The sequence below is a fragment of the Micropterus dolomieu genome, linkage group LG22, assembly GCF_021292245.1.
Source record: "Micropterus dolomieu isolate WLL.071019.BEF.003 ecotype Adirondacks linkage group LG22, ASM2129224v1, whole genome shotgun sequence".
NCBI lineage: Eukaryota > Metazoa > Chordata > Actinopteri > Centrarchiformes > Centrarchidae > Micropterus > Micropterus dolomieu.
The window spans coordinates 23,911,514-23,927,260 of NC_060171.1; the positions used below are offsets into that span (position 1 = coordinate 23,911,514).

At 41.4% G+C, this 15,747-nt stretch overlaps 2 protein-coding genes across 2 annotated transcripts; both read right to left on the reverse strand.

Annotated features, from left to right (window-relative positions):
- Nucleotides 1-222: 222 nt before the first annotated feature.
- On the reverse strand, nt 223-6,283 carry igf2b (insulin-like growth factor 2b). The gene is made up of 4 exons (XM_046036695.1): nt 6,101-6,283; nt 5,099-5,249; nt 3,435-3,616; nt 223-2,024 (listed from the first exon to the last, which is right to left on the reverse strand). The coding sequence occupies exons 1-4, from the start codon at nt 6,173-6,175 to the stop codon at nt 1,785-1,787; spliced, it is 648 nt and encodes a 215-aa protein (XP_045892651.1). The 5' UTR covers nt 6,176-6,283; the 3' UTR covers nt 223-1,784.
- Nucleotides 6,284-7,955: 1,672 nt separating this feature from the next.
- th (tyrosine hydroxylase) lies at nt 7,956-14,973 on the reverse strand. Its single transcript, XM_046036694.1, has 13 exons — nt 14,890-14,973; nt 14,228-14,431; nt 12,771-12,945; nt 12,590-12,678; nt 12,407-12,474; nt 12,244-12,294; nt 11,673-11,818; nt 11,388-11,523; nt 10,697-10,766; nt 10,555-10,611; nt 9,731-9,826; nt 9,474-9,607; nt 7,956-8,805 (listed from the first exon to the last, which is right to left on the reverse strand). The coding sequence occupies exons 1-13, from the start codon at nt 14,971-14,973 to the stop codon at nt 8,646-8,648; spliced, it is 1,470 nt and encodes a 489-aa protein (XP_045892650.1). The 3' UTR covers nt 7,956-8,645.
- Nucleotides 14,974-15,747: the final 774 nt, after the last annotated feature.

Consider the following 15,747-nt stretch of genomic DNA (forward strand, 5'->3'; position numbering starts at 1 on the left):
TCTCTCTCTCTCTCTCTCTCTCTCTCTCTCTCTCTCTCTCTCTCTCTCTCTCTCTCTCTCTCTCTCTCTCTCTATATATATATATATATATATATAGATAGATAGATAGATAGATAGATAGATATAGATATATATATACATACATACACACATATATATATATATATATATATACACATACATATATATACACACACATATATATATATATAGCGAGAGAGAGAGAGAGAGAGAGAGAGAGAGAGAGAGAGAGAGAGAGAGAGAGAGATGTATATACATATATATTCAAGTATTTGTTTTCAGGCAAAAGCATGTGAATACTACGGATATACAATAAAAATGTTAGTTGACATTATTGCTATTTTTTTCCCTTTGAATTGAAATTGTGTGCCTTTTTTTAGAACTGTAAAATAACATCACCATGGAAACAAAAAAAGGCCTAACTTGGAAAAACAGGAATGTCACGGTACCAGAAACTGACGGGGTTTTCCTTTTTTTCATTGAAACATTAATATGAAAAGAAAACAGAAAAAAGACAAAATAAAATATAATCGTCATTATCCCACTTGCTCTTTGTCCATGCCATGTTACTTCCTGTCAGAGCAGTCTGCAAAGCCATGGCAAACAGGAAGTACTGTCCCAGAACTGTAGTACTGTCCCAATCCAGGCGGTCCACAGTGTCCCATGTGTCCCCACACTGCTCCCTGTATCTGGCAGCCTCAGATGTACAGGAGTAACAGGGACTGGATCTCAGGTCCTCCTTGCCGCTTAAGCTGGCAAGCTAGTGATGAGCAGCCGCTAGCACGCGCTGAGCCTAGATGCCAACACAGCCCATATCTTTTCTCAGTGACACTTCCCCCTTGACATTGCCACTGCCAGGAGCTCCCCCATATCCTTTATTTTCCTTTTTTTAAAAGTCACACTTTCCTTAAAACGGAAAGTTTTAAAGAAAAAGAAAACGTGCTTTTCAACATCTTCTTTGAGTCCATTCCCAAAGCTAGCACCATGACATTTTTTAAGCTACACGTTCATTGTTCATAAAAAAATAGTGCCATTTTTTTCTTTACTTTGACGTAATCCGTGGCAATGTGCAATTTTGCAGACTCTTTTCTGCTTTTTGTTTGTGATCAAAAGGTGCTGGAACAGGAATCTAATTTTACAAAATAATTCCTTACAGTGTGGAAGTCCCTTTATAGGTAGAGGTGCAAACTAATAAGAAAAAGAACTAACAGAGATTTTCTTTTTGCCTCAGGAAAAATTATGTGGAATGGATTCTTTCATGCAAGCTGCTCTTCACTTTCAGTTGTCTTCCACAAGGACAAAAAAAACCATTCCGCCGGGTGTCCTCTTGACACTTGCAAACCACTGATCTCTTTCATCTTCTTTTCTCCCTGTCCTTTTCTCTTTTGCTTAAGGATCCACCTGAATTGCATTCAGCCGAATTGTTAACTTTTTTTTCATCATTTGTGTTTGTGCCTTTTGTGTCAGTGACTGAAAGAGAGAGAGAGCGAAGGAGTTCAGACAGGAATAATGTGTAGGCATGTTTGTGTGCCGGAGGAGGGTGGATGGGTGGGGTTGAGGGGGGCATTAGAAAAGGGCCAGGGGGTCAAGAAGTAGTGGATGAGAGCAGAGGGTGGGGGGGGCTGGGTGGGCGGTGGTGCTCGGACAGGGCAGGGGAGGTCAGAGAGGACTGCCACAGAAATGACGTCAGAGACAAAGCTATAATCCCCTGGTCTTTTTTTCTCCCTCCAAACTCTTGTCTGTGCAAAGGGCTGGCAGCGGGCTCATTTGTGATTGACATAGTTGTCCGTGGCAAGCAAGACAGTAGGAAGTTTGCTGGGCAGGCTGATCAGGGGCCTGTGCAAAATTGCCTGCTCCTGGGCTTTGATCTTCTCCGCCTGCCTCCGAAACCTTTTGGCCCTCAGGATGGCTGGGACACCCCTCCGGAGCCGCTGGGCCGCCTTCCTCTGCCACGCCTCGTATTTGGAATACTTTACGGTCACATGCTGCTTCCTTGGGACTTCCTAATGTGGCGTGCAGGCGAAAATAGGGGAAAAAGGGAAAAGTTGCAGTCAGTTCATTAGGGGTGATAAGATACTGTGCAAGTGCTTATTACAATGGAGGAAAGCCTTGTTTATTTTGTGAAAACATTCAGTCATTGTTGGACCAGTCAAATGGAAATCAAATATCATTCTTACAGCGCAGAGCGTCATAACAGACTTGCCTTGCCTCTAACTTGCCCTTGTTTTGGTTTCCTTGAATGAGAGAAGCTGTCAGCAAGTGCTTGGTTCAGCCTCTTTAACATACTGTCAAAGGGAAGGGCGGTCACTCGCCTCATATACATATGAGGAGCACGTCGTCGTCCACCCAACGACCTGCTGAACTGACTAACCTCCATAGTCCGAATAAAACGACACATAAACACATTGTCATTTCAAAACCCACAGCAAAGCAAACCCAGCAAACTCTTTTAAACAGTGTTATAGGTGTTCAACTGAGCACCAGAGATAGAGACGAAGTGGAAGTGGTAGCAGTGAAGCTAGAATTTATGCGTGAGTAGCCAGTGCTCCATCTGAATGGCTTGTTTTGGTCCTGCCACTTGAGGAGTGTTATCCCCCTTCATTCACTCCAGGCCGGCTCAATAGCCTAGAACAGCTGGCTCTCAGAGCAGGCTGTACCCATCAACTCTCCCTGCCCAGACAAACTAGGGACATGTCCAAACTAATTCCCTTGCAGTCTCTTTTTTTTGCATTTCAGACAGAAGGTACATTATTCTCATCCTGACATTTGCCGTATTTATTCTTTTGTTTACATCGCTACTGATCTCATGCCAGTGATTTTCTAACAAGTCAAAGCAGAAACATTATAAACATCCATCCAGTCTTGTCTAAAGGAAGGTTGAAGGGATTTTAAGAGGTCTGGAAGGCAGCCACAGCTCAATCTTGTGACCGCAGTGAAAAGACCTGAAACACATTGACGATTCCCTGCATGCTTGTGACATATTTGAGAGAAGCTCCACTGGCTGGGTCAGGTGTTTTCGACCACACAGATCAAAATGCATGTCAGTTTCAGAGAGCTTGCTGTTCCGTGACTAATAATCACACACTGTTTTGTTACGGACAGGCAGTCTCCACCATCTCACAGACTTCACACACATACACACACACACACGTTGTCTCACTCTGTGAGTATGACTCTGCTTTTTTCTGAATATAATGTGCTGTGACTGTCTTGATGTATTCCACAATGGTCAGCACTTTGCATGGAAGGTAACTGCTGACCATTTAACGAGATAAACCTGTCTCTACGTGGGTTTCAGTCTGTACACAGTGTCAGGCACATAGGTGAATAGAGGTGCAGGAGATTAGAGAACAGATAGAGACGATGATTAGCATTGTTTCCCATACTGGCATGTTGTTGTTGCTGAAACATACCTGTTTTAGTGCGGGCATCACGGGTATAGCCTGTATAGAGGTGGCCGACACGTCCCTTTCGGACTTAGCGGGTTTGGCACAGTACTGCTCCAGCAGGTTTAGGTCACAGCTACGGAAACAACACTCCTCTACAATCCCACGGTTCTGGGGGCGCCGGTTGTTACCCCTGCTGGTTGGCCTACCTGAGGAGAACACAACAAGGGTGGAAGAAGGGCCGTGAGGAGCGTGAGGTTAAGGCCTGAGAACACAACACTGACATCAGCAATGAATCTGGGTTGTTTTCGCAGGATTACTTAGACAATCATAGCAGTCCATGGAGCAAAGAGGATAAAAGGAAATCTATGACCAACTGCAACAAATCTTTTTGTTTGTAGAGGATAATCTGATTAGGGCTATCTGGAAGTCCTTAAATGAGTGAATACACAAGTAAACACCCTGTGCTGTAGACCCAAAAGAGAGTGATGAGACAGACAGTTAAGCTCTCAGACAGACCTTTGGGTGAGCAAATACATAAAATGGTGACTCTTCTGTGACCTTGTCTTTTGTTAAGTCAGCAGAGATAAAGAGGATGAGGAGGGGCAGAGAGGTAGAGAAAACAGGAGAAAACAGACGAGTGCACGGAAAGAGAGAGGATAAATGAGGGTCAGAACAGAAGGAATGAACGGAAAACAAAACAGGAAGAGAGTAAAGACAGGGGAGATAAAGGGATAGAAGAATAAGGGGGGTGGAGGGATAGCATGATGCAGAGAGCAACACTATCCACGGCCAGTAAAGGCCTCGTTTTGAAGTAGGCAAAAGAGGAGCAAAAGGTGGGAGCACATCTATGTTGGCCTAAATTGGATGATATTTCTGATAGGATATAAGCTTCTGCAGCATTGCAGCAGGCAAAGAAACTGTGCGCGTATGACATGGCTAATATCCTTTTGAAGGAAAAACAATGTGATTTCTCAGCTGCAGAGACCAATATTTGCTGAAGTTGTAAGTAACTTATGCCGCTAACACTGCAGACCGTACAAACTGAAGCTTATCCAAGAGGGGGATTAACAACCACTACAATGCATTCACATAATGCTTTACAGCTATTCCCCTCATCACTACAATGGAAGCATAATCAGAATTGATGTTAATGATCCATACTCTTAACCTGACATCAAAAACAGCCCCCCTCCCCTCTCCCCACCCTCCTCCAACTCATCAGAGTGGTCGCCTGGTCTGGGAACACTGGTGCTGAGGTGACTGGTATGCCTCTTGGGGTGCTATTACTTTACTGGTAAACAAGCGGCCCATTGTGCCGCGCTGAGTCGTGTGTGCCTTCACAGCTCGCCGGCCTTTCATATGCAATGAGAGGTATGGGCTGTAGGCAGTTTTGTGCACACACAGCCTGGACGAGGTCTTGAGACACACAGCTGGCTATAATCTCCCTCTCTCTCACTCTTTCTGTCTCTCAGTCAATGTGTGCGCGCGCGTATGAGTGTGAGTGCGTGAGAAAGACAAATACCAAACAGGCATACCACACAGCCACAGACAGAGCGATATAGTCTCAGCTATCCAAACAGATGTGCGCGAATGAACAACAGAGAGACTCAACAGAGGAGCGCTAAAAAAAAAAAAGCGAAACATGTACGCAGCCCAAATGTGAAAACGTTTAATGATTTTGAACCTACTGAAATAGAAGCCTCTGTCTTCACAGACAAACTGCAGCGCATCCACCAGCTCTCCCCCACACAGCGTCTCCGCCGAGGCTATTTCCACAACGTAGAGCGTCAGGGCCAGTGCAAACAGCAGCGCACGACTGGACGAAGACATCTTCTTGACCTGCAGACAAAAACACATATTGCAGAATAAAGCACCGGATCAACAAATGCAGCCACACATTTGACAAGTGATGCCATAAAAAATCCCAGATGACAGCCAGATGTTTCCTTTCAGTGTGATATAAGAGGGAACATTCTTTATGCATTCACATATCCATGCCTACATAAGATGTAGGCCTACGACTTCCAGTGTTAGTTGCTGATTCTATGTATTGACCTACTAACTACTATGTAAGACAAATGAGGCCCCCCTACCCCCACAACCCCCGAGTGTAATCAGCCGCTGTCACTTGGTCGCACCTGAGAGAAGTGCTTATTCTGAAGGAAAAAGTAGAGAGTATCTCTGGATTTCACAACTGTCCATAAGTTGCAAGACCGGCTGCTCGATAGTAAACTATCCTAAAAGCCAGACTCAGCATATATTTCCCCCTTGCTCACCCTGTGGAAAGCTCACTGGCCCTCAGGCCTACCGCCCCCTATCTGCCGATAAAAAGACCAGCTGTTTGCTCCGACTCCAGCGAAATGCTCAATATCCAGACGAGACAAGAATAAAATAGCCTACCTCAAAATCCCCTTTCTTCTATCCTAACAGATAACCTGTTGCACACATGCTTCAAAGCTTCGAGACCGCTCCATGTCATGTATGTATCTTGAACTTTCTTTGTTGCATGCAAATTAAGAGATGTCCGGTTGCTCATATTGCACAAAAATGATGCGATCAATGCATCTGCTCAGCCCGAAGCGGTTTTCTCAAACATAAAGCCTAGAAAACATTGTTATAATCCCGCCAAAGGTCTGTCAATACCCGCACAGCAAACCCGGAGAGTAAAACTATTTGTTCCCTCTGGTTACCTTCATTCTGCTGCTCTCCGTTCTCCGGCAGGTGTGGCAAAGTGAGTGGTGTCCGTGTCTTTGCTGGGTCTCCATGTCAGATGGCAGTAGTCAAAGCGTCGGGGGATATTTGGTTGGAGAAATTGCAGGTGAGTTAGTTTCCCAGTTGGTGCGGCTATAGAGATGATATGTGAGAGGCTGTCCCAAAGACCAGGCGACAAACTTCTCAGGGAGAAGTATTATATACTAAAACACGCCCCTTACACCCACACCCCACCCCTCGCTCCTCCTCTTCACGGCTGGTAAAAAAAAAATGGTCCAGAGGCGTTTCATGGAAAAGTGCTTAACGGGAGAAATAGCAAAAAGGGAAACAGAGAGTCCCAAAATGTGGAACAATTCCATAGGCATTTTCCACGTTTACGCACTGTAACCTACAATCACAATGTTTACACACAGGACGCAGACTGAACAAGAATAGACGTAGTTCCTCAGACTCCAAGAAAAATGTCAATGTCTCCACCCTGCTGTAATTAAGATTAACATTCAGAGGGGAAGCAGCGAGGCCAAGGTCTTCCGCTGACACAGGTGCAGATGTAGTCACTGGGGTCAAAAATGTCTGACAGTGGAGTAAAGGCTCATTACTAAGGTCTTCCTACCTGAAGGGAGCATAAACTGGGGTTGACACAGAGGAGGAGGAGGAGGAGGATGCAGCCGCAGCAGTGACTGACTGCTGAAGAATACCTTTGGTTAGTGTCAGTAAATGCAGCATCATAGAGGAAAGAGAAAGTGGTGATGAAAAAGATGACATTTGGTGGCTCACAAACTTAAACTGAATTATAATTTAAAAAGCTAATCAATGCATCACTCAAACAGTAGGGATGGATAGAAAAAAAAAATTCATCCAGGTGTTGCATTGGCAGCTTCAAGATAGAGAAAATAGGCTGTATACATCAAGCTCACAAATGGGATTTCACATATAAGTAGGCCGAAGGTTTGTTTTTTTTTGTTTTTATGAAACTGTATGAGGGCCCCCTTATGTAAGTGTGGTTTCTGCAGAAGGTAAGGATTTGGACATGTCTTTAGACTCAGACTGACACCTAGTGGTACGAGTAGTGAACCTCCGTTTGTTTGTCCCGCAGCTTTCAGCAGGTTGGAGGGATTCAGTGTGCCAAGGACTCTGATTCACGGAAGGAGCAATGTCCGGACAACCCCCCCCCCCCCCCCCCCCCGCCCCCCGAAGGTTTGTCCTTTCAAAATGTCTTTAATATCGCATTCATTGTTTCGGCAATATTCATATACAGTACTTTTCTCTATTGTCCCAAATAACTTCACTGGCTATATAAAGGGGATCCATCCGGTGAAGGTGAGCATGTACCGTTAATTAAGGTGTAATTAAGGCGATTCATTTAGGTGACTTTCATACAACACTGTTTCTTCAATGTTAGTAAATAGTATATCTGATTTAAATGTCTGTATTTCTAATGCTTTGTTCTCAATCTACTTCTGTAGACGTTTGTTGTCACTCACGTGTTTATTCACTTGTTTTTTTTAATATCTAATAACGTTGTAAAATATCCCATTGTGGTTGAAGGCGCGAGGAGAGCGTTAAGAAGAATTATTCCTTTTATAGGCTCAATAAGAATCTGTGTGATTTTAAGATCAGACAGGTGCCCTCTGCTGGACTGCGCCCCCTTGTGGCAGACCAATGAAACAAACAAAGAAAGAAAAACTACATCTTATGTAGCCAAGCATCATATGTTTGCCTGTATGATTTGTGATTTATGTTTGTCTGGTCAGACATGAAATGAACATTAAGGCATAAATCTTTTCCTCAAAAGTTGCTGTACTAAAGTCTTTATAAATTATGTAAACGTGACAGGAAAAAAGCAAGTCTTTATTATTTGACAGATTGTTTTTACTCAGTCAGTAATCAACATTACATTACATGGAGAGTATGTTATATTATTTATTTTACTATGCATTTACTCTGCAAGACAAAAACAGCATAAAACCCAATAAATCAGCAGATTTAGAGGTAACACGCAAAAACTGAACTCACATCTGGAAAATAAGTAAACTGTAAAATAAGTTTTTAACACAGCAGATATACTTTTTTCTAAATAAAATTCATCTGATTTAAATATACACTTTAATCTTTATTTTACAGTGATGTTCATTGAATTTTAAAATAATTATATGATACCCATTTAGTTTTCTTTGAATACATTCATTATCACAGTTCTCTTTGATTTTGGTAAAGATTTTGACATATTCCTCAAACAACATATTTTGCTTTAACATAATGAACAAGCCACTCAGTTAACCCCATTATTTCTCAAATGGATCCGTACCCAGCGAGGCGTTAAATATCTTTTGAAACTTTGCCTGCACTGCACATTGAGGTTTTAATAGTCGCAACCTTGTCAGCCAACAAGCAACAACTCATCGATAACAGCATCATACTGGAGGCACAGCACAGAAATATGAACACATTGGTCTTGACACATGGCACAGCGCAGTGGAGAGGAAGCAAATAACAGCAGGATGCTCACACAGCGGGGCATCATCATGACAAAACACTGAGGGCATCTGTCAGCGTCTTAAGCTCATCCTTCACACACTCAAGGCCTCCTTGGATCTTCAGCGGGTTGTCCAGCACCTCAATGCTGCTGGTGTATGGATCGAACCTCACAGAGAAAGGTCGCTTGATACCGGACACGTACCTCCTTGTAAGAGATAAAGAGGTCAGAAAACAAAAGAAGTACAAACTCATAGGTGAGGTCATCTTGGAGCTCTTCATGAATGTATGTTACAGCTGCCTTGTCTGTCTTCCACTTGGCCAGAGCAAACTTCACTTTAATTGACTAGAACAAGTTCCCCCAGTTGTAGTTTGGCCTGTGATATATGCATATGTACACTTAACAGAGACTAGAATATCCTGCTTCCACATAATAGATACACGATGAAGATATTCATAATGTACTCTATTTCATATTTACTTTGCTTTTACAAACATTCCTATGTTGGTACTGCCTCATCAAGTGTGGTAGAGATGTCATGAATTGTATTCTACTAAAGACCGAGTTCTGTCAAAACACTCACTAAAGCTACTTGTTTTGCAGGGCAACAGTTGATGTGTTTGCCAAATAAAACTCCAGCATATTGCCTTGGTAAGGAAGACTACATTAGTAACAGCTGTCTTCTGGCTGCTATGGCTGACCTACAAAAGTTTGTGGCCTCAGGGGTTGGCTGGCTGTTCTCTGACCTTGTCCTCACATAACCCCACTCTCTGTGTATTTTTTTTCTTCTTCTCTCTGTCTCTGTATGTTTTTGAGTATGTGCATATGTGTCCTGTGTGTGTGTCCAAAACAGGAAAGCATATGTGGTTCAGTACCTGAATTTCTCCTTGGCATCTGAAAAACTCTCAGAAATAAAGTACACAGGCTGGTATGTCTGGTCTTGATAGGGCTGCACTGCCGCAGCCTCTGGATCAAACTCCCTTGTCTCTGGTTCATCAGACAGCGAGTGCTGGATTCAAGTTAAAAAAAACAAAAAACTGTAGAATTAGCTGAAAGCTCAGTGGGCTGTGATTGATGTATTTTATTCAGGGAAAGATTGAACAGAGAGAAGAGAAAACATGCTGGAACTCACCACAAGCTCTCCGTAGGAGGAGAGCAGTCCAGCGCCATAAGCTTTCACCTCGCCATTCTGTTTACATAAGCCATACTCGACAGTGAACCAGTATAGCTGATGAGAAAACCATAAAGAGATTTACTGAAACATTATCTACGTATGTCACATATTAGATAAGGGACTGTACAAAAATGATCAGGTAGGGAGATGGGGTCAGAAAAGGAGATAATGCTTTTTCTTTCTTTTGGCAGAAGGGAGGACAGTAAGGGGAGGATCTTTAGTTTTTTCTTTCCCCAGATCTTAGTTCATATTTTTCTACTGGGATTTACTGAAAAGCAAGTGGTTCAATCAAAAAATTGCATCCAGAAAGTGTCTTTTGTGGACCATGAATCAGGTATGTTATGCCGGATAGAGAAGAAAAAAACCATGTCTTTAAACAGGGATTTATTTTATACTTTATTATCTTGTAGCTGGTAGAGATATAATTTCAGTTTTGAGAAACAGTAGCAGACATTTCTTTTTTTAAAAGGTGCACCACTTTTCAGATGCCAACAAAAATAAGCATTTGTTATGTTTTTCATTATTTTGGCAATTGCTAATTCCACTCTGAATGTGGAATTTGGTCTACTTAAAAAATATTATTGGGTCAATCTGCGCTGAGTTAAGATTTTAGTGGGGATGTTCTCATTTCTTTCTATGTCAATGTGAGGGTTCAAAGAAAATATTAATAACCCTAGGGAGGGTCTTGCTTTTTAAAAAAGGCAAATATAAGGTTCATTCACTCTCCCACATCAAAAATTGTTGTACAGTCCCCTAGTACTGTTGGAGGACCAGAGTCTTACTGTGGACAGTTTCTCAATATCTTCGTCTGAAGCCCCAAGTGATGCCAGGCCAAGGTTCTGCAGCAAATAATCATTCAATCATTACCAAAACATAATATGGGAAATAATATTCTGCAAGTCTCCTCGACGCTTTCCCACTCACCTGTGAAAACTGTGCGAACGTGCGGTCAGCCAGCATGGGGACGTGGCCCAACAGCTCATGGACACAGTCACTGAAGACAAAGAGGAAAAAAAAATAACAAGGAGCAGGAGCACATTTGGTCCAAAGAGAACCAAACTAACTAAACACAGATTTTGTGATCACAAACTGGCAAGTCTATCTGGTTGCATTACAAAACAATGGTTACAGAGTGAAAAACAATAATGTGCCAGTGTGAAACAAGATAAGCGAAGACAGAAGTTCATTTTGTTACAAACTGTCCAAATAACTAAATGTTTCCCAAATATCCAGACTTTATTTTTTTCCCCTCAAGAAGTCAGTTTATGTAAACTGAAAACTGAAAATATAACTACTTCCATATAAGATTGCTTTTTAATTTGAATTCTAATGTATTTTTCTAACTTTTATATATTACAATAAGTGGGTGATTCACTGTATTTCTCACTTGATTTGATCTGTTATCACTAACTAGTTGTATTTTAGTTTTTTTATTCATATGTTCATTGCATTAATTTACTTTATGCTGTCAACAGCATGGCATTCCAATATAGTTTTGTTGAGCTGAATTGAGAGACAAAGTGAGAAAAAAAGGCTAAGCCAAGGAACAACATCAGAGCTTGAAGGATGGCAAGCTTATAGAGGCTCACTCAACAGGAGTCACAGTCGTACTCACGGCTCTGGTGAGTGCGTAGGGGAGGAGGAGTGTCGGATGTACTGCGTGCACTGGAACACCCGGAAGGCCAAACTGGCCAGGAAATCTCTGGCTGAGAGCAGACCTGCTACTGGACGCAGCAGGAACCCTGTACGCTCTGTGTGTGTGTGTGCGTGCATGTGTGTGTGTGTGTTGAGGAGGTGATGGATAAAGAGACAGAGAGAAAGGGTCAAACTCTGGGTGCACTAAACATTTGTTCTTGTTGTTACTTATTGTGCACCTCATTATTTCTTGGCCTGTCTTTACCTTTGAGGAAGTGTGACACATCCTCCAACTGGGGTATGTTGTCTGCACTGTACCCACAATGCCTTTCCAGCAGATGGAAGGTCTCAAGGTATTCGTTGCAGGCATGTGTGGTATACAAATCCTTCAGAGTTGAGTAGACTTCCCTCCTAATCAGGGACATAAATGCATATTAATTCAGATATCTTTTTCAAACAAAAGTCAAATTAAATTTATATCTTGCAATGCACTGTAATTTGTATTATCCTGTTTAACAATTTTTTTAAATATGTTTTTTCTATTTCATTGTATTGTCTCATGTAAAGCACATTGGGTTTGCATTCTTGCTGATAATTGCCACATGAAATAAACTTACCTTGCCCTTCCTTATAAAATCTCTAATCGCGTGGACTAATCCTTAGGGACGACTTTTCTTTTGACTAAACTGTTCAAGCTACATTAATGATATGAGGGAACCTCCACTGGCTTGTAACCTATTTGTGTTAAACCATTTGCTCCCAGCTCCCTGATATATTTTGTGCTCAGACAAGCTCACACTTGTCAGCATTATAAATGAGTATGCAGCAGCCTTTACCATGTGCCAATCTCCTCCTCTGTGTATTCCACTCTGGGAATCGGCTGCCCACTGAGGAAAAACATATACACCGATATATCAGGAATAATCATATATACATTTTTTTTGTCTGTTTTTTTATTTTTATGTGGGATGTCTGTGCAGTATTCAGACTGTATCTCACTGTCTGTATCTGAAGGCGATGTCTCCAATCATTCTCCTCCTCTCTCTGTAAGCAGGGTCTGTGTAGCCCTGTTCAAATCAAATATATCAAACTCTGATCACATTGTCTGTGTCATGACATATTATTCCAACAGCATAACCAGCCTGGTATTAAGAATTATTTCTCATCATCATCATTACTTACAGGATGGTCCTGATCCAAGTCTGGATCAAATTTTGTGACCAGATGATGACATTTGTCCAAATCTGCTATTTTCTTTGGGAACCAATGAACTAAAAGAGAACAGGGAAACAAACGGCCAAATTTACTTCAGTGCTGTTTTTTTTAACATGTTTTTTATAAAAGCAGACAAAAAGGTTGTTACATTTGACTTCTTTGGTGGTTTTAACATCCTCTGCGTTTCTCTTGATGGAACTGATAAGAGTACTGACGTCAGAGAGGTGCACCTCACAGCGAACAAAGTACTCCAGGCCTTCCAGGCTGTCCTTGAGCTTCCGGCATGGTCGCGTCTCCAAATGGTGAATCTTAGCTTCAAATGTCTGAAACACAGTCAACACACTGAAATATGACTCCTGCAGCAGTACTGAATTACATTCAAAGGATGACAAAGGTGGGATGCAATAATGCAGCACCATATTTGATATGAAAAGGTGTATTTTTAACATTTTTAACCTCTAACATGGTTATTAGGCAAATGACAAGGATGTACAATTTTGTATAATAGCAAGGTAAACAGTTCAGTAATGCAAAAAGTTTGTTTTAACACGTACAACAGTATAGTATAGAAATATCCAACACAAAATTAAATGTATTTCAATGTGTCATGCTTTCTAAGTCAGTCACAATTAAATTGATCTTAAGAAATTATCTCTTATATATTTCACTGTCCAGTGAATGAGATACAGCATGTGGGATTTAATATGCTTCCAAACACCCTTTATAAAGGGACCTAATGAGTTTATAATTGGTTGATAAATCATTTACATATCAGTTAAAAGTCATTAATAGGGACATCTTTTGGGTTACCAGGTTGTGAAAAATTCCTTTGACTTACCCAAGGGCATCACTTTGTGTTGAAAAAATGGTGGGGACAAAAGGGCTCAGATTAGGGGAGTGAATATTAACTTGGATAACAAAAAAATGCTGCTGGCAGGTGACAGTTCATAAATATACATAAATAATGCTGTAATCAGCAGCTTGTGGTTTTTTTTTTTGCTTAAGTTACTTTTTTGGACAATGCACATTTGTTTCTTTTATATTTAAATTGCATTGCATGTTTTCTTATCGTGCAAATAAACCCTTCATTTGTTAGGTAAAATTTCTTGGTGCAAGCTCTTTTTCAGAACATTCTTAACAAATGCTTTTTTTTAAAGTCTTGCGGACAACATTAGCCGTTTCAAAACGTGGCGGCACGTGTCCCCAGCGTCCCCAGTGTAAATGACACCTATGAACTTACCCCGTGGAAAAGGACTGCAGACGATCTGGACCAAAATTCATTTTATTTTTAACATTTATAACTGCGGACTTGCTTGGATATCAGAGAGTGAGAAACCAATGAGCCTATTAATATATTAATATACATTTATAACTTCATTGTTTCCAAGTGTACAGAAATACACCAACCAGTGAGATTTTTCACAACCTAGCAAAAGTAGGTCTTACTAACCATCCAATTCATTAAAAGTCATGTTTAAAGCATTAGTAAACGATTAATTAACCATTAATTAAGCTGTGCGCTACTGAGCCTTATTAAAAAGTGACATCCCCACACACCCCTTTTTTCAGATTTATCAGATACCCTAACAAGTACCATTGTGATACCTCGAAAACTTTGAGAGTCCGCGACAGTGCAGGTGTCTTGGAGCTTCTTAAAGTGAAGAAGATGTTGAGCAGCGCTTTTCCATCGTCCTCCTCAAAGACTATCTGCTCGCTGGCGGCTGCAGCCTCTGCCGCTGCAGCGGCGGCTTCCCTCTCCTTGCGCGCGTCCTCGATCAAGCTTTGCCGCCTACCCACGTATCTTGGAGACTGTTCAAAAAGAGAGATCAGAGTACTGCAGATGCCTTTATTTAATCCATGTCAGAGCACACAAACACAACAACAGAGAGGGGTAACTGCTGGGATTTTCTTACCCTTTTCTTATCTGATGTCAGCGCTTTACATCTCCAAATGCGCATTAGAACTACAGCGCAGTCAGGGTAAACCTACCACACAGCTACTGAGTTGCTGCCACAGTTCACATTTTAGCTGATGTTTGTGGTTACTTGATACATGCTTTTTTCTATGTGGATATGATCTAATGCGCATCAGACATCGCTGCTGTGTAATGGGCACCTCTCCAAGCCCTCTGCGCGAAATACAGCCGATCTGAATATGATTTAGACATATCGCTGGGAACACAATTACATATGGTCAATTATAACCGAATCTAAAAATAAATAAATAAATAAACACCTGGCTAATGTAAACCTCTCTATATTTCTTACCGTGATGGAGTCAGACCTCTCCAGCTCGGATGCTGCTCTGCGGATGCTCTTTGTGGAGGAAGTGGAGCTGCTTGAAAGGGGCATCTTTAGGCTCAGAAGTCTTCTGTTTGCCTGTCAAAGTGTGACTGAAGTGATAGCGTAGTTGTAGCACTCTCTAGACCTGTGCGCCAAGAGCTTTTTCTTTTTTTCAGACAGGTCCCCTCTTTTTATAGGGTCATTTGTTTGCAGTTTCTGACGTCAAACACGTACATCTTGCTTAAATCAATCAATGCGCAGAATCTATCAGACACATCCCAACGTGGAGCCGTCTGTACATGTATATGACCTTTAAAGCCTACACACACTGAGGATTTAAGTTGAAACAGCCAGCATTTTCCTAATGTTTGGCATATATATATATATATATATATATATATATATATATATATATATATATATATATATAACAAATATACCTATATATATTCTTAATTCCTGTTCATATGATTAACATTTACATGGTGAAGATGTGTAGTAATAACCATCTGTTGGGTCCACTGTAGTCATCTTTAGACAATAATCAAAGCTTTGACCTCAGGGCTTTGCATAAAGGTTAGACCAGAGAAAAGTCAACTGTGGAAAATTAAGTCACTTTATCAGCTCAATTCAATCTCCACAGCTCTTCACAAATTAGATTTGATTGTGGTAAAACACACACACACACACACACACACACACACACACAAGAAGGAAAGAGAGAACAACACGTTGTTTTTTGGGGGGAGCACTCTGTTTCTTACCTCAGCAACAACCACATCAAGTGAATTTGTACAGCTTTTGGCTGCTGACTTTGGTGGTTAACATGATTGTGAAGTGATT